This window comes from Anolis sagrei, chromosome 7 (genome assembly GCF_037176765.1).
Source record: "Anolis sagrei isolate rAnoSag1 chromosome 7, rAnoSag1.mat, whole genome shotgun sequence".
Classification (NCBI taxonomy): domain Eukaryota; kingdom Metazoa; phylum Chordata; class Lepidosauria; order Squamata; family Dactyloidae; genus Anolis; species Anolis sagrei.
In genome coordinates, this window is record NC_090027.1 from 42,303,738 (window position 1) to 42,328,344 (window position 24,607).

At 47.0% G+C, this 24,607-nt stretch overlaps 1 protein-coding gene across 1 annotated transcript in view; it reads left to right on the plus strand.

The window, feature by feature from the left end:
- The window catches only part of LOC132782435 (5-hydroxytryptamine receptor 3A-like), a 29,474-nt gene extending 9,321 nt beyond the window's left edge, over window positions 1-20,153 (plus strand). Inside the window, exons 2-9 of the mRNA XM_060787234.2 lie at window positions 2,134-2,300; window positions 6,827-6,871; window positions 10,048-10,157; window positions 14,316-14,485; window positions 14,982-15,142; window positions 17,297-17,507; window positions 17,690-17,923; window positions 19,531-20,153. Of these exons, the coding sequence (XP_060643217.2) occupies window positions 2,134-2,300; window positions 6,827-6,871; window positions 10,048-10,157; window positions 14,316-14,485; window positions 14,982-15,142; window positions 17,297-17,507; window positions 17,690-17,923; window positions 19,531-19,820 (1,388 nt within the window). The 3' untranslated portion in view covers window positions 19,821-20,153. The remainder of the gene's footprint in view (window positions 1-2,133; window positions 2,301-6,826; window positions 6,872-10,047; window positions 10,158-14,315; window positions 14,486-14,981; window positions 15,143-17,296; window positions 17,508-17,689; window positions 17,924-19,530) is intronic.
- Window positions 20,154-24,607: the final 4,454 nt, after the last annotated feature.

The following is a 24,607-nucleotide window of genomic DNA, read 5'->3' on the forward strand; positions in this document are numbered from 1 at the left end:
TGAAAAGTTGACAACAGATCCCAAGTGTAGACTCTGCAAGGAAGCAGATTTATTTATTATTTATTTATTTAGAGTTTTTATAACCTGGTCTTCTCGACCTCCGAAGAGCGACTCAGGCCGGTTCACAGCATAAGGTTCATACACAATTAGTATAAAAAACATAACATAGCAACATCATAATACATTAATACATAAAATACATTAAAATACAAATCATACAATTACATAAGGCCAGGTGAAATAATAGATCCCATCCTGAGCTGCTGCAAGAAGATCGCGCAGACAGACTACAAGCAGAGGCACAACACCCTTGCTCAGATGATTCATTGGAACTTGTGCCACAAACACCATCTGTGGTGGGATCACAAGCTGGAAAAAGTTACAGAGAATGAACACGCCGAACTCCTCTGGGACTTCTGGATTCAGACTGACAGAGTTTTGGAGTATAATACTCCTGAACTCACAATCATGTTAAAAAACAAAGTGTGGATCGTTGATGTTGCAATCCCAGGTGACAGCAGGATTGAAAAGAAACAACTGGAAAACCTGACATAATATGAGGATTTAAAGATCGAACTGCAAAGACTCTGGCACAAGCCCGTCAAGGAATCCCAGTGGTGATCGGCACACTGGGTGCAGTGCCTAAAGATCTTAGCCTGCACTTAAAAACAATTGGCACTGACCAAATTACCATCTTCCAGTTGTAGAAGGCCACCTTCCTGGGATGTGCACGCATTATTCGCTGATACATCACACAGTCCTAGACACTTGAGAAGTGTCCGGCGTGTGATCCAATACAACAGCCAGCAGAGTGTCTGCTGTGGACTCATCTTGTGGTGTTTCAAATAATAATAATAATAATAATCATCATCATCATCATCATCTTTATTTATAACCTGCCACCATCTCCACAGAGGGGACTCGGGGTGGCTAACATGAGGCCAAGCCCAAAATAATACAACTTAGATAGAATACAAAATAACAAAATATACACCATAACACAAATTTGAAATAACACATACTTGAGAGCTTGGAAGAGTTTCTTCTTTGGCCATGGGTGCATCTACACCAGGCATGGGCAAACTTGGGCCCTCCAGGTATTTTGGACTGCAACTCCCAGAATTCCTAACAGCCACAGGCTCCTTACTTTCCCCCCTCAGCTGCTTAAGCGCAGTACAGCATAGACTCTATTCTGACATCCCTTCAGGCATGAAATAATAAACCTCTGTTCTTTTTGCTTTCTGTGCAGTTCGTATCCTGATTTGACACCCATAGACATGTGACGCCACAAGGAATGCTTCATATGTGGTGCTAATTTGCAACATATATATAAAAAGTACAACTCCTGCAAATGGGAAGGCGAACACACACCAACCTAACAGCCTGAGGCTGTTCGGAATTGTGGGAGTTGCAGTCCAAAAACCATGGAGGGCCCAAGTTTGCCCATGCCTGATCTACGCTGTACAATGAATGCAGTTTGGTCCCACGTTCACTATGCTATGTCATGTATTTGCAAGGTCTTTGGCTTTCTCTGTACCTCACTGAACCGCAACTCTCATGATTCCGTAGCCTTGAGCCTTGGCTGTTAAAGCTATGCCAAGCTGCATTCATTCTCCAGTGTAGATGCATCCTTAAAGTAACTACCTCAAGGCTGTTCAGAATGAGCTTCCTCTGTGAACAGAATTCAGACTTGGACACTTCAGGCCTAATCAGCGCTCATTCACAATGCCATGCTTGGAGACATGATTTGGAGTCACATTGTATTGAGCCTTGGTAATTAAAGTGGGGTCAAACTGCATGCATCCTACAGTGTAGATCAGTGCTCTCCAAACATTACATGTGGGTGGCACACCATTTTTGACAGGCATCATTTCGCAACACAGTAATTCAATGCTCAGAGGACAGTGGTTCCCAACCTTTGGGCCTCCAGGTGTTTTGGACTTCAGCTCCCACAGTTCCAAACATGTGATAAGCTGGCTGGGATTTCTGGGAGTTGAAGTCCAAAACAACTGGAGGCTCAAAGCTTGGGAACCACTGTGTTATGAGATGGGGATGCTGGTTTGCTTCAGGGAGGAATTCACCTTCATGAGAAGTGAATCTTCCCTATATGACAGGTATCTTTTTGCTTTGCAGTGCCTCCAAAAATTCCCAGCAAGATCACCAATGTGAGCAAACCTGCTCTGCGCATGCTCTCCGACTATTTATTCACCGGCTACAAGAAAGGGGTGCGGCCCGTCCGGAACTGGAGGAAGACCACCAACGTGGCCATCGACCTCATGATCTATGCCATTCTGAGCGTGGTAGGTGTCTTCTTCCTCACTCCCAAATTCTTTGGCTTTGATGGATCAGTGTGGATCGACAGGATCCACAAGGATTGGAATACATCTCTCCAGTTTTGTGGGGGAGTCGCCTCGTTTTCTTGCTTCCTTGGCTTTTGGAGACGTTGGTCTCCATAGAGATTGCCACAACAGAACAGGCTCATTTGCTGGTTTTTTGCTTTTGTTCTGAGGTTTTAGCTCAGCATCTCTCCAAAGTCCTCCTTTTTCCATTTTGAAGAGCTGTCAGTTGTTAGTTGCAAGGCACCATCAGTTTGGTTGTCAAGCGTCACTTCGGCCCATTAGGACATTGAGATGCAGAGACTGAAAGAGTTCCTTTTCTTTAAAGAATGAGAATACTTCTTCCCCATGAACTTTTCCTTCAGTCCCCAAATTTCCAGCACTGAAGTCACTTCCACAGAACGTAAGCAGAATTTAGGAATCCAGACAAAAGGGGCCGATAGTGAACAAGGGAATACGGGTGCAACAAATCAAAGACTTTTAAAAAGTACAGTAGAGTCTCGCTTATCCAACCTTCACTTATCCGACATACCGTCTTATCCGATGCTCTTATCTGACGCCCCCCCTTTCCTCCAGCATTTCCCCTTCAATTAAAGGAGCGCTCCCAACTCTCTCTCCATTCCCAATACAGTAGGATTTTGCTTATCCGATCTTCACTTATCCAACCTTCGCTTATCCAACGCTCTTATCCGATGCCCACCTTTCCCTCCATCATTTCCCCTACAATTAAGGGAGTGCTCCCCAACTCTCTCTCCATTCCCAATACAGTGGAGTCTCGCTTATCCGACATTCACTTATCTGACATTCTGTCTTACCCAATGTTCTCATCAGACACCCTCCTTTTCCTCCAGCATTTCCTCTTCAATTAAAGGCACGCACCCCAACTCTGTCTCCATTCCCAATACAGTAGAGTCTTGCTTATCCGACCTTCACTTATCCGACATTCCATCTTATCCGATGCTCTTATCTGATGCCTTCCTTTTCCTCCAGCATTTCTCCAACTCTCTATCCATTCCCAATACAGTAGAGTCTCACTTATCCAACCCTCATTTATCTGACCTTCGCTTATCTGATATTCCGTCTTATCCGATGCTCTTATCTGATGCCCTCCTTTTCCTCCAGCATTTCTCCTTCAATTAAAGGAGCACTCCCAACTCTCTCCATTCCCAATATATGGAAAAGGCAAGACAAGGAGGAGGAGGAGGAGAAAGAGGGGAGAAAGAGGGGAGAAAGAGGCTGGACTTGAAGCAGAAGCATCCTCCCTCCTTCCCTCTGAGATTTCCATGCTCTTCTTCCGCATCCGGGCACTTCCTGCTAGGCCGTTCTTGCATTGCCTTGCCTTAACCCTTTGAGTCCCTGTCATTAGTATTCTAGATGTCTAGCACCTCGTCGGACAGGTAATGGGAGGATACTCCGTATTATCCAACATTTTCCTTTATCCAATGTTCTGCTGGCCTGTTTATGTTGGATAAGTGAGACTCTACTGTATGAGCCAATTTAGTCTCTTTCTTTCTCTGCAATGCTAGAAACTTGGGCACTGACGGAAAATATCATGGAGGAACAGGATTTTTGTTTGGGGAGGAAATCATCTTATTTTGCCCCCAAATAAAAAGGATCGCACCATAAACGGGATGACTAAAAGGATACAAGAATTAGGGAAGACAACCTCATGCATTTCATTATATTTCAAAAATTTGCTAAAAGCTTTCTCCCTGCTGGGTGAGGCGATGGGAGACGCAGAACATTTTGCAATGATTAGCCTCCCAAGGTGTATTCTTTTGTGAAAAATTCACAAACTCCTTTTCCCTATGAAGAAATGTGATTTAAGTCAATAGGGTTCACCTCCCTTCTTGTCCGAGTGTTATGTATAGTATATACTCAGTGGCTTAAACACAGCTCTATAGTGGATCCATGGAATCAATGGGAAGTTATTAAGACAACGCTTATGCAATTTCCATTGATTTTCGAGGTCTACTTTAATGGAGACTAGTGATTGGGATGGGCCTTCTGTGCCTGTATTTGTGTTTATAGGACTACACAGTTGCCTTATAAGAAAGCAAATTGTTGGTCTGCTAGCTCAGTGTTGTCTGTAGACTTCTCCTTCTTTGAAGGCTATTAAACCGAACTGGGATGTCCACCTTCTCAAGTTCTTCAGCAGTTGATTGCTCCACTGCAATGCCTTTTCAAGGCGGATCTGGCCAAGGTGGTCCACCCCTTAGTCTACTCTAGACTGGATTACTGCAATGCACTCTACATGGGGCTGCCCTTGAAAATGGCTCAGAAATTCCAGATGGTCCAATGGGCAGCAGCCAGGTTGTTAACCAGGGCTCCTTACAGGGAGCGGTCAACCCTCCTGTTCAAGGAGCTCCACTGGTTGCCATTCATTTTCCAGTCCCAATTCAAGGTGCAGGTTCTCACCTACAAAGCCCTGAACGGTTTGGGACCCGCCTACCTGCGTGACCGCATCCTGTATACAAACCCACATGATCTCTTCGATCATCTGGAGATGCCCTGCTCTCGATCCCACCTGCATCGCAGGCACGATTGGTGGGGACAAGAGAGAGGGCCTTTTCGGTGGTGGCCCTTTCGACTCTGGAACTCACTCCCTAAGGACATCAGGCAGGCCCCAACTTTGGCAGTCTTTAGGAGGAGTTTGAAGATGTGGTTGTTCCAGTGTGCCTTCCCAGAATAATGTTCCCATAGCACTTTGTCCTCCAAAGCACTTTACATATGAGGTCTGCTTGTATGTTTTCCACAAACGCCACTTTCACCTTTTTGCCCATGTCCCGGCATTACTTCCAATTTTAACTTTACATTTGGCCTACCCACAGTTTTAATTGTGTGTTGTCTTATTGTTAATTGTTGCATATTTTATTGTCTAGTAAAGGTAAAGGTAGTCCCCTGACATTAAGTCCAGTCGTGTCTGACTCTGGGGTGTGGTGCTCATCTCCATTTCTAAGCCGAAGAGCCAGCGTTGTCCGTAGACGCCTCCAAGGTCATGTGGCCGGCATGACTGCATGGAGCGCCGTTACCTTCCCGCCGGAGCAGTACCTATTGATCTACTCACATTTGCATGTTTTCGAACTGCTAGGTTGGCAGAAGCTAAGGCTGACAGCGGAAGCTCACGCCGCTCCCCGGATTCGAACCTGCGACCTTTCGATCAACAAGCTCAGCAGCTCAGTGCTTTAACCCACTGCGCCACCGGGGACTCCTTATTGTCTATGTTTTTATTTTAATTGCTTGTATTGTTATTATTGCTTGTATTGTTGTATTTGGCCTCATTTAAGCCGCACCGAGTCCCTTGGGGAGATGGTAGCGGGGTACAAATAAAGTATTATTATTATTATTATTATTATTATTATTATATGTTTTTGTCAATTATTATTATTATTGGATAACCGGCAACCGCTCTCCAAGTTCTCTGATAGGGTTTAGCACCTCAAGTCTTGTCACTGAGATCCTGACATGGAGAATCTCATTGATTCAAAGGCAGGAACGAATGCTGGTGCCTTCTGTGCTCAAAGCATGAGGTCTATCACAAAACCATGGAGATGACCCTTTCCAATGTTCCTTGACTTGGCCATCTCATTCCTCTCACCACAATGCAAGAAGGTTAATGTGGCGGCAAAAAAAGCCAATGGGATTTTGGCCTGCATCAATAGGAGCATAGTGTCTAGATCTAAGGAAGTAATGCTACCCCTCTATTCTGCTTTGGTTAGACCACATCTGGAATATTGTGTCCAATTCTGGGCGCCACAATTCAAGAGAGATATTGACAAGCTGGAATGTGTCCAGAGGAGGGCGACTAAAATGATCAAGGGTCTGGAGAACAAGCCCTATGAGGAGCGGCTTAGGGAACTGGGCATGTTTACCCTGAAGAAGAGAAGGCTGAGAGGAGATATGATAGCCATGTATAAATATGTGAGAGGAAGCCACAGGGAGGAAGGAGCAAGCTTGTTTTCTGCTTCCTTGGAGACTAGGACGCGGAACAATGGCTTCAAACTACAAGAGAGGAGATTCCATCTGAACATTAGGAAGAACTTCCTGACTGTGAGAGCCGTTCAGCAGTGGAACTCTCTGCCCCGGAGTGTGGTGGAGGCTCCTTCTTTGGAAGCTTTTAAGCAGAGGCTGGATGGCCATCTGTCAGGGGTGATTTGAATGCAATATTCCTGCTTCTTGGCAGAATGGGGTTGGACTGGATGGCCCATGAGGTCTCTTCCAAATCTAGGATTCTATGTTCAGCAGTGGAACTCTCTGCCCCGGAGTGTGGTGGAGGCTCCTTCTTTGGAAGCTTTTAAGCAGAGTCTGGATGGCCATCTGTCAGGGGTGATTTGAATGCAATATTCCTGCTTCTTGGCAGAATGGGGTTGGACTGGATGAGGGCCCAGGAGGTCTCTTCCAACTCTTTGATTCTATGATTCTATGATTCTATAATGAAGGAAGCAGACCTTGCATTTCACCGACCTAATCTCTGTTTTTGTTTTCACCAGGATGAAAAGAACCAAGTCTTGACCACGTATATCTGGTACAGACAGGTAAGAAGATGATGTCTCCATTTTATTTATGGGGTATCTATTTTTCCTCTTCATCTTGTCCCTCTGCAGTTGTCTATGTCATCCTTTGGATCCCTGGCATTTGATCTACATCTACCTGATAGTCTCAATACATTGCTTCCATGGTACCTTTTGCATACCATTCTTTTCATTTGGTTTCACCATACCTTTCCCATGGCTAGGTTTCCCCTGGAAGTCCAGCTGTATTCTCAGTTACTTCAGTCACTGGGCATTATGGGTTTTGGGTTGCTGTGAGTTTTCCAGGCTGTCTGACCATGTTCCAGAAGCATTCTCTCCTGATGTTTCACCACATCCTCAGAGGTTGGAAACTAGGCAAGTAGGGTTTATATATCCGTGGAATGATGTCCAGAGTGGGAGAAATAACTCTTGTCTCTTTGAGGCAAGTGGGAATGTTGCAATTAGCCACCTTGATTAACACTAAATAGCCTGGTAGCTTCAAAGCCTGGCTACTTCCTGCCTGGGGGAATCCTTTGTTGGAAGGTGTGAGCTGGCCCTGATTGTTTCATGTCAGGAATTAGCATTGAGTAGCCATGAAGTTTGCAAAATCAATCAGTGAGAGTATCTGCATAGGAGTCTGTTGGAAACGAGGCAAGTGAGGTTTATATATCTGTGGAATAATGTCCAGGGTGGGAGAAAGAATCCTTGTCTGTGAATGATGCAATTAGCCAGCTTGAGTAGCATTGAATAGCCTGGTAGCTTCAAAGCCTGTCTGCTTCCTGCCTGGGGGAAATCCTTTGTTGGAAAGTGTGAGCTGGCCCTGATTGTTTCATGTCATGAATTCCCCTGTTGTTTGAGTGTTCCTCTTTATTTACTGTCCTGATTTTAGAGCTTTTTTTAATACTGGTAGCCAGTTTTTGTTCATTTTTATGGTTTCCTCCTTTCTGTTGAAATCATCCACATGCTTGGCTATTCAAGATTTTTCAAAGCTAATCAAGCGGTCAATCACAACATTCACACTTGCCTCGAGCAGACAAGAGTTCTTTCTCTCACCCTGGACATTATTCCACAGATATATAAACCCAATTTTCCTAGTTTCCAACAGACCTCACAACCTCTGAGGATGCCTGCCATAGATGTGGGTGAAACGTCAGGAGAGAATGCTTCTGGAACATGGCCAGACAGCCCAAAAGACTCATAACAACCCAGTGATTCTGGCTATGAAAGCCTTTGACAACACATTATGTGTTTTCCTTACATTTCTCAATATAAGATGGACGAGATCTATGATGGGTTGTTGTATGTTTTTTGGGCTATATGGCCATGTTCTAGAAGCACTCTCTCCTGATGTTTCACCTGCATCTATGGCAAGCTTGCCAACCCAGTGATTCCAGCCATGAAAGCCTTTGACAATACAATGAGCTCGATGGTTCTTAATTTTTGTCCTTCTGAGCTGGAAAAAACAGCACCACAAAGCGGCAGCCATGCACAAAATGAGAGAGCATATTCCTGGCTTGATGGACATTTAGAGCATCACTAACTGGAGCAAAGTTTGGAAAAGTGACTATTTGGTTCAAAAATGTCCAAAATGCCCTCATCCAGAATGGCCACTGAGCTATTTCTTAAAATCCTACCATCGATTGCTTTCAAAAGTAACTTTCTCCTCGCTCTGGGGAGGTGTTGGATGAGAAGGATAGAGAACATGAGAGAGAACAGGAAGTTGTATTTCTGTCGGTCAATGGAAGAGAAGAAGGCATGATTGATGGAACATGGTGTCTTTCCACAATAATGATGATGAGTGGTGGAGCAGGGTGTCTTCCTTCGATGATGATGATGATATTATCCCACTTCTATCTCTTGATTTGGCCCTGATGCCAGAGATACAGCTTAATGGTGTAACATTAGAATATGTTGACCATTTCCGCTACCTTGGTAGCTACCTCTCCACAAAAGTCAACATCGACACCAAAATACAACACCGCCTGAGCTCTGCAAGTGCAGCATTTTTCCAAATGAAGCAAGAGTGTTTGAGGACCGGGACATCCGTAGGGGGACCAGGGGGCTTGTTTATAAAGCTATTGTCCTCCCAATCCTGCTCTATGCCTGCGTAACGTGGACTGTCTACAGACATCACATGCAACTCCTGGAACGATTCCATCAGTACTGCCTCCGGAAAATCCTGCAAATCTCTTAGGAAGACAAGCAGATCAACGTCAGCATGCTGGAAGAAGCAAAGACCACCTACATTGAAGCGATGGTCCTCTGCCATCAACTCCGCTGGACCGGCCACGTTGTCCGGATGCCTGACCACCGTCTCCCAGAGCAGTTGCTCTACTCCGAACTCAAGAATGGAAAACGGAATGATGGAGGACAGGAAAAGAGACTGAAAGATGGGCTCAAACCTTAAAAACTGTGGCATAGACACTGAGAACTGGGAAGCCCTGGCCCTTGAGTGCTCCAGCTGGAAGTCAGCTGTGACCAGCAGTGCTGTAGAATTTGAAGAGGCACAAATGGAGGGCGAAAGAGAGAAACATGCCAAGAAGAAGGTGCGTCAAGCCAACCCTGAACGAGACTGCCTTCCACCTGGAAACCGATGTCCTCACTGTGGGAGAAAATGCAGATCAAGAAGAGGGCTCCACAGTCACCTATGGACCCACTGCCACGACACTACACTTGGAGGACCATCATCCTTGGACTATGAGGGGTCGCCTATGTAAGTAAGAAAGAAAGGGAAAGAAAAGAACCCAGCCTTCCTGAAGCGGGAACAATCTCATGAAGGACTACCAAACGAGAGTGCCTTCCACCTGGAAACCAATGCCCTCACTGTGGGAGAAGATGCAGATCAAGAATAGGGCTCCACAGTCACCTATGGACCCACCAGAACACTGATCCTGAGAGCTGTTCAGCAGTGGAACTCTCTGCCCTGGAGTGTGGTGGAGTCTCCTTCTTTGGAAGCTTTTAAACAGAGGCTGGATGGCAATCTGTCAGGGGTGCTTTGAATGCAATATTCCTACTTCTTGGCAGAATGGGGTTGGACTAGATGGCCCAACAGATCTCTTCCAACTCTATGACTCTATGATTCTATGAATATCCTACTCGGCCCACAAGGGATTGCCTAAGTAAGTAAGATGATGATATTATCCCACTTCTATCTCTTGATTTGGCCCTGATGGATACCCTTCCTCTCCTCTTTTTTGCAGCAATGGATCGATGAGTTTCTGCAATGGAAACCCGAAGAATTTGACAACATCACCCAGATGTCTGTTCCCACCGATGCCATCTGGGTGCCTGATATTCTGATCAATGAGTTGTAAGTGGGGTTCTTTATGGGGGGTGGTGGAGGCATGAGAGGTCCCCTTTCCTCTATAATGTTGCAGGAGTTGGGAGAAAGAGGAGGAGGAGGATGTGGCCTCCTTCCAGATGTGGTCTAACCAAATCAGAATAGAGGGGTAATGCTACCCCTCTATTCTGCTTTGGTTAGACCACATCTGGAATATTGTGTCCAATTCTGGGCACCACAATTCAAGAGAGATATTGACAAGCTGGAATGTGTCCAGAGGAGGGCGACTAAAATGATCAAGGGTCTGGAGAACAAGCCCTATGAGGAGCGGCTTAGGGAACTGGGCATGTTTAGCCTGAAGAAGAGAAGGCTGAGAGGAGATATGATAGCCATGTATAAATATGTGAGAGGAAGCCACAGGGAGGAGGGAGCAAGCTTGTTTTCTGCTTCCTTGGAGACTAGGACGCAATGGAACAATGGCTTCAAACTACAAGAGAGGAGATTCCATCTGAACATTAGGAAGAACTTCCTGACTGTGAGAGCCGTTCAGCAGTGGAACTCTCTGCCCCGGAGTGTGGTGGAGGCTCCTTCTTTGGAAGCTTTTAAGCAGAGGCTGGATGGCCATTTGTCAGGGGTGATTTGAATGCAATATTCCTGCTTCTTGGCAGAATGGGGTTGGACTGGATGGCCCATGAGGTCTCTTCCAACTCTTTGATTCTATGATTCTATGATTCCCTCTCCTTCTCCGCCGTCCCCTTGTCTTCTCCCATTTCGTATTCCTGGCAATGCTCTGGCTCAAAGCTGGCTCGGTCTTCTGTGTAACTGTACGCTGCAGATGGGGAGAAGGCTGAGAAATTGGGACGGTTCCAGTAGTGGGAAACTATAAACACTCATAATTACCTTGGTTGTATTTGGCGTGGGATCCAACTGTTCGGAGGAAGTCTTTGTTTGGGAAGGAGAGAAAGAGGGAGCGAGGGAGGAAGGACGATAATGGAGGGGCAGCTGCAAACACATCAACTTGGAAGGCAGAATAACACCCAAAGCTGGAGGTTGGATGTATTGTTGCAAACTAGCCTCTGGTTGCTACCATTTATTGGACTTAGCAAATACTAGAAAGCCCCCCACCACACCCCATGGTTGGGGAAGATGGATCCCTGCACATATATCAGTTTCCTTAAGTTAAAAGGAATCATTGGCCTTTCCAAATCAGCATATCAAGTGTGGTTTAAAATGGTAGTAGTAAAGGTAAAGGTTTGCCCCTGACATTAAGTCCAGTCGTGTCCGACTCTGGGGGATGTTGCTCATCTCCATTTGTGAGCCAAAGAGCCGGCGTTGTCCATAGACATCTCCAAGGTCATGTGGCCACTGGCATGACTGCATGGAGCACTGTTATCTTCCCTATTGATCTATTCACGTTTGCATGTTTTCAAGCTGCTAAGTTGGCAGAAGCTGGAGCTAACAGCAGGAGCTCACCCCATTCCCAAGGCAGTACCTATTGATCTACTCACTTTTGCATGTTTTCGAACAGCAAGGTTGGCAGAAGCTGGGACTAACAGCGGGAGCTCACCCCATTCCCAAGACAGTACCTATTGGTCTACTCACATTTGCATGTTTTCATACTGCTAGGTTGGCAGAATCTGGGGCTAATAGTGGAGCTCACCCCATTCCCAAGGCAGTACCTATTGATCTACTCACATTTGCATGTTTTCGAACTGCAAGGTTGGCAGAATCTGGGGCTAATAGTGGGAGCTCACCCCATTCCCAAGGCAGTACCTATTGATCTACTCACATTTGCATGTTTTCATACTGCTAGGTTGGCAGAATCTGGGGCTAATAGTGGGAGCTCACCCCATTCCCAAGGCAGTACCTATTGATCTACTCACATTTGCATGTTTTCATACTGCTAGGTTGGCAGAATCTGGGGCTAATAGTGGGAGCTCACCCCATTCCCAAGGCAGTACCTATTGATCTACTCACATTTGCATGTTTTTGTACTGCTAGGTTGGCAGAATCTGGGGCTAATAGTGGGAGCTCACCCCATTCCCAAGGCAGTACCTATTGATCTACTCACATTTGCATGTTTTCATACTGCTAGGTTGGCAGAATCTGGGGCTAATAGTGGGAGCTCACCCCATTCCCAAGGCAGTACCTATTGATCTACTCACATTTGCATGTTTTCATACTGCTAGGTTGGCAGAATCTGGGGCTAATAGTGGAGCTCACCCCATTCCCAAGGCAGTACCTATTGATCTACTCACATTTGCATGTTTTCGAACTGCAAGGTTGGCAGAATCTGGGGCTAATAGTGGGAGCTCACCCCATTCCCAAGGCAGTACCTATTGATCTACTCACATTTGCATGTTTTCATACTGCTAGGTTGGCAGAATCTGGGGCTAATAGTGGGAGCTCACCCCATTCCCAAGGCAGTACCTATTGATCTACTCACATTTGCATGTTTTTGTACTGCTAGGTTGGCAGAATCTGGGGCTAATAGTGGGAGCTCACCCCATTCCCAAGGCAGTACCTATTGATCTACTCACATTTGCATGTTTTCGAACTGCAAAGTTGGCAGAAGCTGGGGCTAATGGCAGGAGTTCACCCCATTCCCAAGGCAGTACCTATTGATCTACCCGCTTTTGCATGTTTTCAAACTGCAAGGTTGGCAGAATCTGGGGCTAACAGTGGGAGCTCACCCCATTCCCAAGGCAATACCTATTGATCTACTCACATTTGCATGTTTTCATACTGCTAGGTTGGCAGAATCTGGGGCTAACAGCGGAAGCTCACCCCATTCCCAAGCAGCACCTATTGATCTACTTACTTTTGCATGTTTTCGAACTGCTAGGTTGGCAGAAGCTGGAGCTAACAACAGGAGCTCACCCCATTCCCAAGGCAGTACCTATTGATCTACTCACTTTTGCATGTTTTCGAACTGCTAGTTTGGCAGAAGCTGGGGCTAACGGTGGGAGCTCCCCCAATTCCCAAGGCGGTACCTATTGATCTACTCACTTTTGCATGTTTGCAGAAGATGGGGGGTAACGGTGGGAGCTCATCCCATTTCCAAGGCAGTACCTATTGATCGACTCACATTTGCATGTTTTTGTACTGCTAGGTTGGCAGAAGCTGGGGCTAATGGTGGGAGCTCACTCCATTCCCAAGGCAGTACCTATTAATCTACTCACATTTGCATGTTTTTGTAATGCAAGGTTGGCAGAAGCTGGGGCTTCTTTGGTCCTTTGTTCACACTGATGGTCTATAAAAACCAGCAACGGTGGGAGCTCATCCCACTTCCAAGGCAGTACCTATTGATCTACTCACTTTTGCATGTTTTCAAACTGCTAGGTTGGCAGAAGCCAGCCCTAACAGCAGGAGTTCACTCTCCCGATTCAAACCACCGACCTTTTGGTCAGCAAGATCAGCAGCTCAGCAGTTTAACCTGCTGCTTCACTAATGGCATTTAGTAAGAAATAATGCTCTGTTACAATAAGACACCAAAATATTTATTTTGGTGATGTTGAAAGGGCTTTCAAGGAGGACATTGCTTTTGGACTACAATACCTAGAATCCACCAACTGATGATGGTGCTGGTTGTCGTAAAAATAAAGGTTTTTCCTTGACATTAAGTCCAATCGTGTCCGACTCTGGGACTCTGGTGCTCATCTCCATGTCTAAGAGCCAGAGTTGTCCATAGACACCTCCAAGGTCATGTGGCCAGCATGACTGCATGGAGCACAGTTACCTTCCCGCTGGAGCGGTACCTATTGATCTACTCACATTTGCATGATTTTGAACTGCTAGGTTGGGAGAAGCTGGGGCTAACAGTGGAAGCTCACATCACTCCCCAGATTCAAACCTGCAGCCTTTCAGTCAACAAGTTTAGCAGCTCAGTGGTTTAATCCACTGAGCTACTGGGGGTTCCTGGTGGTTGTGATAGATCCTTTTGAGGAGCTGGTTGTTGATAGATCCTCAAAACCGTTATCAAAAGGTACCTTTCCCAAGACTCATCTTTGCCAAGAGATGCCAAGTTGTATCCTCAGAGGTGGATTCTGGAGAGGAGAACTTTGGTCCTTTGTTTACCCTGATGGTCTATAGAAACCAGATTTAAAGTGGCTTCATGCTCTAGTGTGATGAAGTACTATAACGGGCTTCTTCTGGTCTTTGTGTTTCTCCACCTTTTCCCTTCTGCAGTGTGGATGTGGGCAAGTCCCCCGACATCCCCTACGTTTACATCCTCCACGATGGAGAAGTACGGAACCTCAAGCCGGTCCAGGTGGTCACGGCCTGCAGCCTGGACATCTACAACTTCCCCTTCGATGTCCAGAACTGCTCCTTGACCTTCACCAGCTGGCTCCATAACAGTATGGGATGACTTTGGTTGGCTTCACCTTGTAGCCCTCTTACAGGTTGCGGGAGGAAACGAGAGAAGGAAACCCGATCTATAAATATAAATGGGATCCTATTAGTAGCCCCCAATGAAAGTAAGCCCATTGGATCCATGGAATTTGCATATGTTGAGTCATAACTCAAAACTGGATTCAAGGGGGTCTACTGAAGTTGCAGTTCCCATTTTGGGGTGCATCTACACTGTATAATGAATGCAGTTTGGCCCAATTTCAACTGCCATGGATCAATTTTATGGAATCCCAAGAGTTGCAGAGAATTGCACCAGCACTCTTTGGCAGAAATGGCTGAAGACCTTGCAATGCTACAGCTCTCAGGATTCCATAACATTGTGCTATGGCCTTTCAAGTGGTGCCAAACTGCATTCAGAGATTGCAGCTAGTTGCTCAGATGCGCCACGGCACCCCCTTTAGTCCTCTTAGCCATCTGTTCTCGATGTCTATCTCTCCTCAGTCCGAGACATCAACATCTCTTTGTGGCGGAGCCCAGAAGAAGTGAAACACGACAAGAGCGTCTTCATGAACCAAGGAGAATGGGAACTCCTCCACGTGCTCAGCCAGTTCAGAGAATTCAGTGTTGGGGACAGCGATTCCTACGCTGAGATGAAATTCTTTGTAAGTCATGGTTGCCATGGGTGGACGGAGAAATAAGCTAAGGTTGGAACTAGGGAACAGAAAATTCAACATGGGGGCAAGGGATGAGAGGAAGGAGGATGGACATGGGAGTATGACGTAGAGTTGGATATTCCAATCATGGTAAAGGATTTCTTAGAACTTCTAAATTTCATCAATTTCCTTGCTCAATGTTTTGGAAACATTACCACCACCAGCATCACCATTACCATCTCCACCTCCACCTCCATCACCACCACCATCACCACCCACCATCACCACCATCACCATCACAACCACATCACCATCATTACCACCATCACCATCTCCACCACTATCTCCACCACCATCACCACCACCATCACCATCGGCAGCATCACCATCACCATCACCACCACCATCACCATCACCACCTCCATCACCATCACCATCATCATCACCATCACCACCACCATCACCATCAACACCATCACCATCACCATCACCACCACCACCATCATCACCACCTCCTCCACCATCACCAGCAACACCTCCACCTCCACCTCCACTACCACCATCACCACCATCACCATCACCACCTCCATCACCATCACCATCATCATCACCATCACCATCACCACCACCATCACCATCACCATCACTACCACCACCATCACCACCATCACCACCACCATCATTACCATCAGGCATTCTACCTGGACATAAAAATAGACAAGGAGGATGGAAACTACAAAAGCATCCTGTCATCTTCCAAAAGAACCAGTTCTCTTCCAAAAAAGGAACTTATTTATTTATTTATTTATTTATTATTTACCACAGCGACTCAGGGCGGTTCACAGTCGGCAACAATTTGATGCCTCCACAATTATAAAATACAATTAAAACAGATTATAAATACAATTAAAACACTGAGCATATAATATAAAACCATACAAAGCCATAAAAACATAATCATCAGCCTCTCCTTACTAAAATCGTTATCCAATTGCATCGTCAAGTCATTCAGTAATTTCATCATTACCTGATTACGCTGTATTAGCGAAAGCTTGCTCTGAGAGCCAGGTTTTAATTTTTTTTTTACAGAATATCAGAAGGGAGGGGGCTGATCTTATAGCCATGGGGAGGGCATTCCACAGCCGAGGGGCCACCACTGAGAAGGCCCTGTCTCTCGTCCCTGCCAAACGCGTCTGCAAAGGAGGCGAGACCGAGATCAGGGCCTCCCCAAAAGATCTTAGAGTCCTAGATGGTTCATAAGGAGAGATACATTTGGACAGGTAAGCTGGCATGGAACAGTTTAGGGCTTTATAGGCTAAAGCCAGCACTTTGAATTGTGCTCAGTAGCAAACTGGCAGCCAATGAAGCTAACCCAACAGAGGAATGGTGTGCTCCCTGAGCGTTGCTCCCATTAACAACCTGGCTGCCACATGCTGGACCATTTGAAGCTTCTGAACAGTCTTCAAGGGCAACCCCATGTAGAGTGCATTGCAGTAGTCTATACGGGACTACTGTGGCCAAGTCAGACTTCCCAATGTATGGCTGCAGCTAGCGCCCAAGTTTTAACTGTGCAAATGCTTCCCTGGTCACCACTGAGACCTGGGGTTCCAGGCTCAGCTATGAATCCAGGATCACTCCCAAGCTGCGAACCTGCGTCTTCAGGGGAGTGCGACCCAATCCAACACAGGCTGTAACCCTATACCCTGTTCAGCCTTGCAACTGACCAGGAGTATCTGTCTTGTCTGGATTCAATTTCAATTTGTTTGCTCTCATCCAGTCCGTAACAGCTGCCAAGCACCGGTTCAGGACCTGAACAGCCTCCTTTGTAGCAGGTGAGAAGGAGTGACAGACTTGGACGTCATCTGCGTACAGGTGACACCACACCCCGAAAGTTCTATTAAGTTTTTCTTAGCCCTGACTATGGTAGCTCAGAAACCAGAGGACATAAACAGAGAGTGTGTAGTAACATCCACTGCAAAGGAAGCCAGGAAGCAACTTAGCCAGGCATCAATGGAGCTCTTGGCTCGTCTCGCTTGAGCCCAGCAGGAGAAGCATTCATTGAGCCTTAATGGTCTTGACGGAGAGCCAGCCAGCCATTAGGGAGCGTCCCTAGGTAGCTCCCTTGCCTGCCAAGTCTCAGTGTGCCTCTTTGTATCCTGGCAGGTGGTCATCCGGAGGCGCCCGCTCTTTTACGCCGTCAGCCTGCTGATGCCCAGCATCTTCTTGATGGTCATGGACATTGTGGGGTTCTATCTGCCCCCAGATAGCGGGGAGAGGGTCTCCTTCAAGATCACTCTTCTCCTGGGCTATTCGGTCTTCCTCATCATTGTGTCTGACACTCTTCCAGCCACTGCCATTGGGACGCCTCTCATAGGTAACCTGGAAAAATGAGGGTGGGTTTTGACAGAACTCTGCCAGTCCACCCTGGAGGCCCTTGGCACACTCAAAAGGGAGATTCTGATCATGTGGGGTGGGTAGGAAGAAGGGATGTGTTGGTTCTGTTTCTCTGTGGTTTTGTCTAGGCTTTGCTGAAGGCCCTTTGCTTTCCTTCTACAGGGGTCTACTTTGTGGTCTGTATGGCCCTGCTGGTCATCAGCTTGACCGAGACGATCCTCATCGTGCGACTGGTGCACAAGCAGGACCTTCAGCCCCACGTCCCCGAATGGGTCAAGCGCTGGGTTCTGGAGCGGGCCACCATCTTGCTCTGCATCCGAGATAGGCATGCCTTCCGCCCTGTCCGCACGCAGAGCTCCGACATCTCCAGGAACATGGAGAACAACGACAGCACAGGTCAGAGCAACCCCAGAGCCCCAAATGATTGTGCCATTCCAAGGGGAAGGGGGATCATTGTTAGTTGATGTTTACATGCAAATAGAAACCATATCCAAAGCTTTGTCCCCACTGGGTGACATGGGATAGTTCATGATTTCTTCAAAACCATCGGCACAAAAAGGTGATGGTTCTTTGTGTGCAGATGCATTGAATGTAAACATTGAACAAAGCCTGTGAGTTTTGCAAAAGGATAAGGAGAGAATATAATAAGTGTGTATTTTTCAAAAGATTCACAAGATAATCTAGTGGTGCGTTTGCAAAGACATGCCCCTAGATTCTCTTGTTATTGTTGTTATTCTCCAGCCGCTTCTCTCCAGTTTCCTTGCTCAATGTTTTGGAAACATCATGATCACCACCACCATCATCATCACCATCTCCACCACCTCCACCACCACCATGACCATCTCCACCACCTCCACCACCACCATCACCATCACCACCACCATCGCCACCACCACCACCATCACACCACCACCACCACCATCACCACCATCACCATCACCAGTTTCCTTGCTCAATGTTTTGGAAACATCATGATCACCACCACCATCACCATCTCCACATCCACCACCTCCACCACCACCATCACTATCACCACCACCACCACCACCACCATCACCACCACCACCACCACCATCACCACCACCACCACCACCATCACCACCACCCCCACCACAACCACCATCACCATCACCACCACCATCACCACCACCACTACCATCACCACCACTACCATCACCACCTTGGAGTTGGAAATGACTATATCTGGAGCTGTAATCCTAGAGAATCAAATGGTACATTGAAGGCACTGGGAAAACATTAATGCACTATCTCAAAACGTGCAGTTGTAATTTTGTGGCATCCCACTTAAACAAAAGTGAACTGAATATGCATGCTATGCCATGAGCAGAAAAAGAAAGCACAGTTGTATGTGTAAGGGAAACTTATGCACATTATTATTTTATTATTATTTATTTCCAGTATTTCTGGAGCTGCAATCTCAACCCCCAAAGGGACAGCTTACATTTGGCAGCAATTCGATGCCGCTACATAACAAAACAATATAATAACAATTAAAGCAATAAATAGAACATGAATTAAAAACAATAAAAACAGTATTAACTGCTATATCATCATTCCATTCGAATTCCATATCCAAAGTGCTATTATGCCTGCTGTCCAAAAGCCTGGTCCCAGAACTACGACTTCTATTACTTCCTAAAAGACAAGAGGGATGAAGCCGATCTTACCTCAGTGGGAAGCAAGTTCCATAGGCGGGGGGCCACAGCCAAGAAGGCCCTGTCTCTTGTACCTGTCAGCTGTATTTGTGACGCTGGCGGGAGCGAGAGCAGAGCCTCCCCGGATGATCTTAAATTGCAAGGCAGGACATATTGGGAGATGCATTCGGACAAGTAAGCTGGGCCAGAACCGTATATCAATGGGATTTTAGCCATGAACCAACCATTGGCTCCAGGACTTAACTGGAGCCTTTGATTTCAAGCACTTCCTCCATAGTTGTTCTTTGTTTACTCACAAGCCTATTTGCCTCCCTCTGCTTCTTCTAGCCAAACTGAACCACTACAACTGCGAGAACATCCGTGATTATGAAGGAAGTGCAAGTGGGGCTCCAGCCTCGCCTCAAGGGGAGAGTTCACTGGTGGTGGAGAACATCCTCCAAGAGATTGCCTCCATCCGCCAGTTCCTGGAGAAGCGCGACGAATTCCGTGACATTGCCCGCGAGTGGCTGCAAGTAGGCTACGTTCTGGATGTGCTCCTCTTCCGGGCCTACCTGGTTGCCGTCTTGGCTTACAGCCTCACCTTGGGCACTCTCTGGTCCATCTGGCAGTACGCCTGAAAGACACAGGGACTTGCCCCATAGATGGGCCAGGCAAGCCGTTCTGTCCAGTGAATCTTCTTGAGACTTGTCTTTCAATTGCAGCGGCCTGGGATCTGACGTCCATCTGCTCTTCCTAGCCTTGACTTGTAACCCTGGTGGCCCTAAGTGTCTCCCAAGACTGGTTAATGTGTCTCTGTGCTATTATCAAGGTGCAATACTTGCCTGATGGAGTTGTGTATTCCGCCTTCAGTTGCCCACCTTAGCTATGAATAAACATAGGCATGTGCCCTAGCTCTGAAGTGACCTTTGTGCAAACCTTTAACATGGTTGTCATATAATGCCTGCCAATCAAAGAAGGAGAAATAAGACGATGAGGATGAGGAGGGTGGGTTGTATATTAAAGCTCCAAACTTGATATGGCAATTGCATGGGATGGATCTGTTGCCAGACCCTGAATTCAATTTCCTTCCCTTTGCCCCAATTCTGCATTTGCATCGCCCACAATCAGGTTCAAAGTACCATTTTCAGTGTATCTATACTATAGAATCAATGCACTTTAAAACCACTTTTACTCCCTTGGCTGAATGCTATGGAAGCCTGGGAGTTGTAGTTTTGCAGGGTCTTTAGCCTCCTCTGCCAAGGGCTGCTGGTGCCTCACCAAACTACAAACCTCAGGATCGCATAGCATTGAGCTGGAAACCTGAGAGTTGTAGTTTTGCAGGGTCTTTAGCCTCCTCTGCCAAGGGCTGCTGGTGCCTCACCAAACTACAAATCTCAGGATCGCATAGCATTGAGCCGGAAACCTGGGAGTTGCAGTTTTGCAGGGTCTTTAGCCTCCTCTGCCAAGGGCTGCTGGTGCCTCACCAAACTACAAATCTCAGGATCGCATAGCATTGAGCCGGAAACCTGGGAGTTGTAGTTTTGCAGGGTCTTTAGCCTCCTCTGCCAAGGGCTGCTGGTGCCTCACCAAACTACAAATCTCAGGATCGCATAGCATTGAGCCAGAAACCTGGGAGTTGTAGTTTTGCAGGGTCTTTAGCCTCCTCTGCTAAGGGCTGCTGGTGCCTCACCAAACTACAAATCTCAGGATCACATAGCATTGAGCCGGAAACCTGGGAGTTGCAGTTTTGCAGGGTCTTTAGCCTCCTCTGCCAAGGGCTGCTGGTGCCTCACCAAACTACAAATCTCAGGATCGCATAGTATTGAGCCGGAAACATGGGAGTTGTAGTTTTGCACGGTCTTTAGCCTCCTCTGCTAAGGGCTGCTGGTGCCTCACCAAACTACAAATCTCAGGATCATATAGCATTGAGCCAGGGCAAATTAAAGTACCTGAAGGTTGACGGTTCGAATCTACAAGATGGGGTGAGCTCCCATCTGTCAGCTCTAGCTTCCCATGCAAGGACATAAGAGAAGCCTCCCACAGGATGGTAACACGTCTGGGCATCCCCTGGGTAACATCCCTGCAGATGGCCAATTCTCTCACACCAGAAGTGACTTGCAGTTTCTCAAGTCGTGTCTGACACACACAAAAAAAGTTCAAAGTAGTGCCAAGCTGCATTAGTAGCTACACTGTTCGAGCAAATACAGGCAAATTCTCCAAAGCTTTGTGGGTTTAATAAAGATAATAATAATATATGTTCTCTCTGTGTGCACCTAAGGTTATCTACCTTTTTTGAAGGCATGGGCCTTCAAATCTGTTGATTCATGGCAACCCCGTGACTTTTCTGGGCTTCTCTTGGGCCAAAAATCCTCAGAGATGGTTTGGCCAGTTCCTTTCTTGGAAATATCACCTTACAGGGCAGGAAATGAATGCAATTTATGTAAAAAGTTGCTTCACCACTTCTTTCCCCCTTTGTATTCTTGAGGTGCTGGAGAAACCTAGGTTTCAGCACCATGGAGAGAGCACCCATGGCTTCCCTATGAGTATGTACTTTGTATGCTAAACCGACCCATTCTTTCTTTCCCCCTTTTTTGCTCAAATGCTGGGCAGGGTGTTTAGACATGTTTCCTTCCCAGGGGTGGCTCGTCCATTACGCGAAGTAAGCGGTCGCAGAATACTTTTTTTTTGCCAGGGGCGCAGAGGCGCCTCTGTAAATGCCCCTCGACCGCCACTTGAGGAGCGCCCCCTCAGCTCACAACAGCCCGAGCAGTCTGGGGGGAGCCTCGGCTTTCTTGCCTCACTGCCAGGCGATCCTCTTCCCAAAGGGGCCGGGCCCTTGAGCCTTGCCTAGCCCCTCCCGTTCCTGCTCCACCTGGCCACCGGGTGCGCCAGCAGAGCCAGCGCTCAATTGTTCTCTGCGTTCAATCCCTTCCCCATGACCGGCTCCATTTCCCAATCCCCCGGCGCTCCACCCACCTCCTCTCCTCTCCCCAATCCGTGGGTGGGCCAAGGGGCGGAGCCGCCATGCCTGGCCCGCTTCGGGTCCGGAGGCGTGTCTGAAGACCCCAGCGTGCACACCAAAAGTCGCCTCTTCTCCTGACTTTCTCTTCAGCCATTGGGACCAAGAGAGAGAGAGAGAGAGAGAGAGAGAGAGAGGTGGAGATGCTCACCTTTCCTAAAGAAGGCGCAAAAACAAAGGAGGGAGCAGAGGTGGGAGATACCTCCAGCCAGACGGGCTCTCTGTCTCTCTCTCTCTCTCTCTCTCTCTCGGTCCCAATGGCTGAAGACAAAGTCAGGAAAACAGGCGACTTTTGGTGTGCACGTTGGGGTCTTCAGACACGCCTCCGGACCCAATGCGGGCCAGGGGCGGTGGTTCTGCCCCTTGGCCCACCCGTGGATTGGGGAGAGGAGAGGAGGCGTGTCTGAAGACCCCAGCATGCACACCAAAAGTTGCCTGTTCTGACTTTGTCTTAGGCCATTGGGACCAAGCAAGAGAGAGAGAGAGAGAGAGAGAGAGAGAGAGCCCCTCCGGCTGGAGGTATCTCCCACCTCCGCTCCCTCCTTTGTTGTTGCGCCTACCTTCAGGAAAGGTGGGCATCTCCACCTCTCTCTCTGTTTCTCTCTCTCTTGGTCCCAATGGCTGAGGAGAAAGTCAGGAGAAGGGGTCTTCAGGCACGCCTCCGGACCCAAAGCAGGCCAGGCAAGAGAGCAAATGCGGCAAGTGTAGTTACTGGGATGTATAGTTCACCTACAATCAAAGAGCATTCTGAACTCCACCAATGATGGAATTGAACCAAATATGGCACACAGAACTCCCACGACAAACAGAAAATATATATCAATGATGGGGGGGGGGGGGCGCATCAAAATACTGTTTGCTTACCGTTGAAAATTACCTAGGGCCGCCTCTGTTCCTTCCCCTCACATTGCTAGGCAGGAGGAAGGGGGAACAGCCTGAAACCCCAACAAAGCTCTCAAGGAACGAAAAACAGGAAAACATGCGTGTCATCCTGGGATGGGGAAGGGAAAAAAAAAACCCAGTGCAGTAACGGATGTCAATTAGTCCTCCCCACCTACGCTCCTGTCCATCTGTTGCTTGGCAAGTACTTTGGCAGGATTTATCTTACCCAGCTTACGTCTCTCTCCGTCTCTCGTGCGACGGAAAGGATCCCATCCCCAACTGATTGCTGTGACAAGAAGGAGGAAGGGGACACAGTTCTGTCATCTGCTCTGGAAAGTTCATTAATCAACCCCAGCATTGGAGAGGCCCTCCGATCCCAGCAAGGATGGAGAATCCACTCTGGGTTTAGGTACGAACATTAAAAGAGGCGATCAAGGCTCTAAACCAGTGGTATCCAAGTGTTGTTTTGGACTTCAGCTGAGCAAGTAAACATACACCCAATGTATGTCCTTCACTCAATTTTTTTTATTTTGTCATTTGGGAATTGTAGTTCTTGGGATTTATAGTTCACCTACAATCAAAGAGCATACTGAACTCCAGCAATGATGGGACTGAACCAAACTTGGCACACAGGACTCCCAAGACGAACAGAAAACACTGGAAGGGTTTGGCGGGCATTGACCTTGAGTTTGGGAGTTGTAGTTCATGGACATCCAGAGAATGCTCTGGACTCAAACAATAAAGGATCTATACCAAACCTGGCACAAATACTCCATATACCCAAATATGAACACAGATGGGAGTTTGGGGGAAATAGACCTTGACATTTCAGAGTTGTAGTTACTGAGGTTTGTAGTTCACCTACAATCAAAGAGCATTCTGAACTCCAGCAACGATGGGATTGAACCAAACTTGGCACACAGGACTCCCAAGACCAATAAAAAACACTGGAAGGGTTTGGTGGGCATTGACCTTGACTTTGGGAGTTGTAGTTCACTGACATCCAGAGAGCACTGTGGATTCAAACAATGATGGATCTGGACCAAACTCAGGACGAATATTCCATATGCCCAAATATGAACACAGATGGAATTTGGGGGAAATAGACCTTGACATTTGGGAGTTGTAGTCACTGGGATTCACAGTTCACCTACAATCAAAGAGCATTCTGAACCCCATGAATGACAGAATAGAGGCAAACTTCCCACACAGAACCCCATGACCAACAGAAAATACTCAAGGCCACCCAGTCCAACTCCCTTCATCAGGGCAAGAAAACGTAATCAAAGTCCTCCTGACAAAGAGGCATCCAGCCATAGATACAGATAGATAGATAGATAGATAGATAGATAGATAGATAGGTAGGTAGGTAGGTAGGTAGGTAGGTAGGTAGGTAGGTAGATAGATAGATAGATAGATAGATAGATAGATAGATAGATAGATGATAGATAGAGATAGATAGATAGATAGATAGATATGATTTACACACAGAGAGATATAGTATCATAGATTTGAAAGGGACCC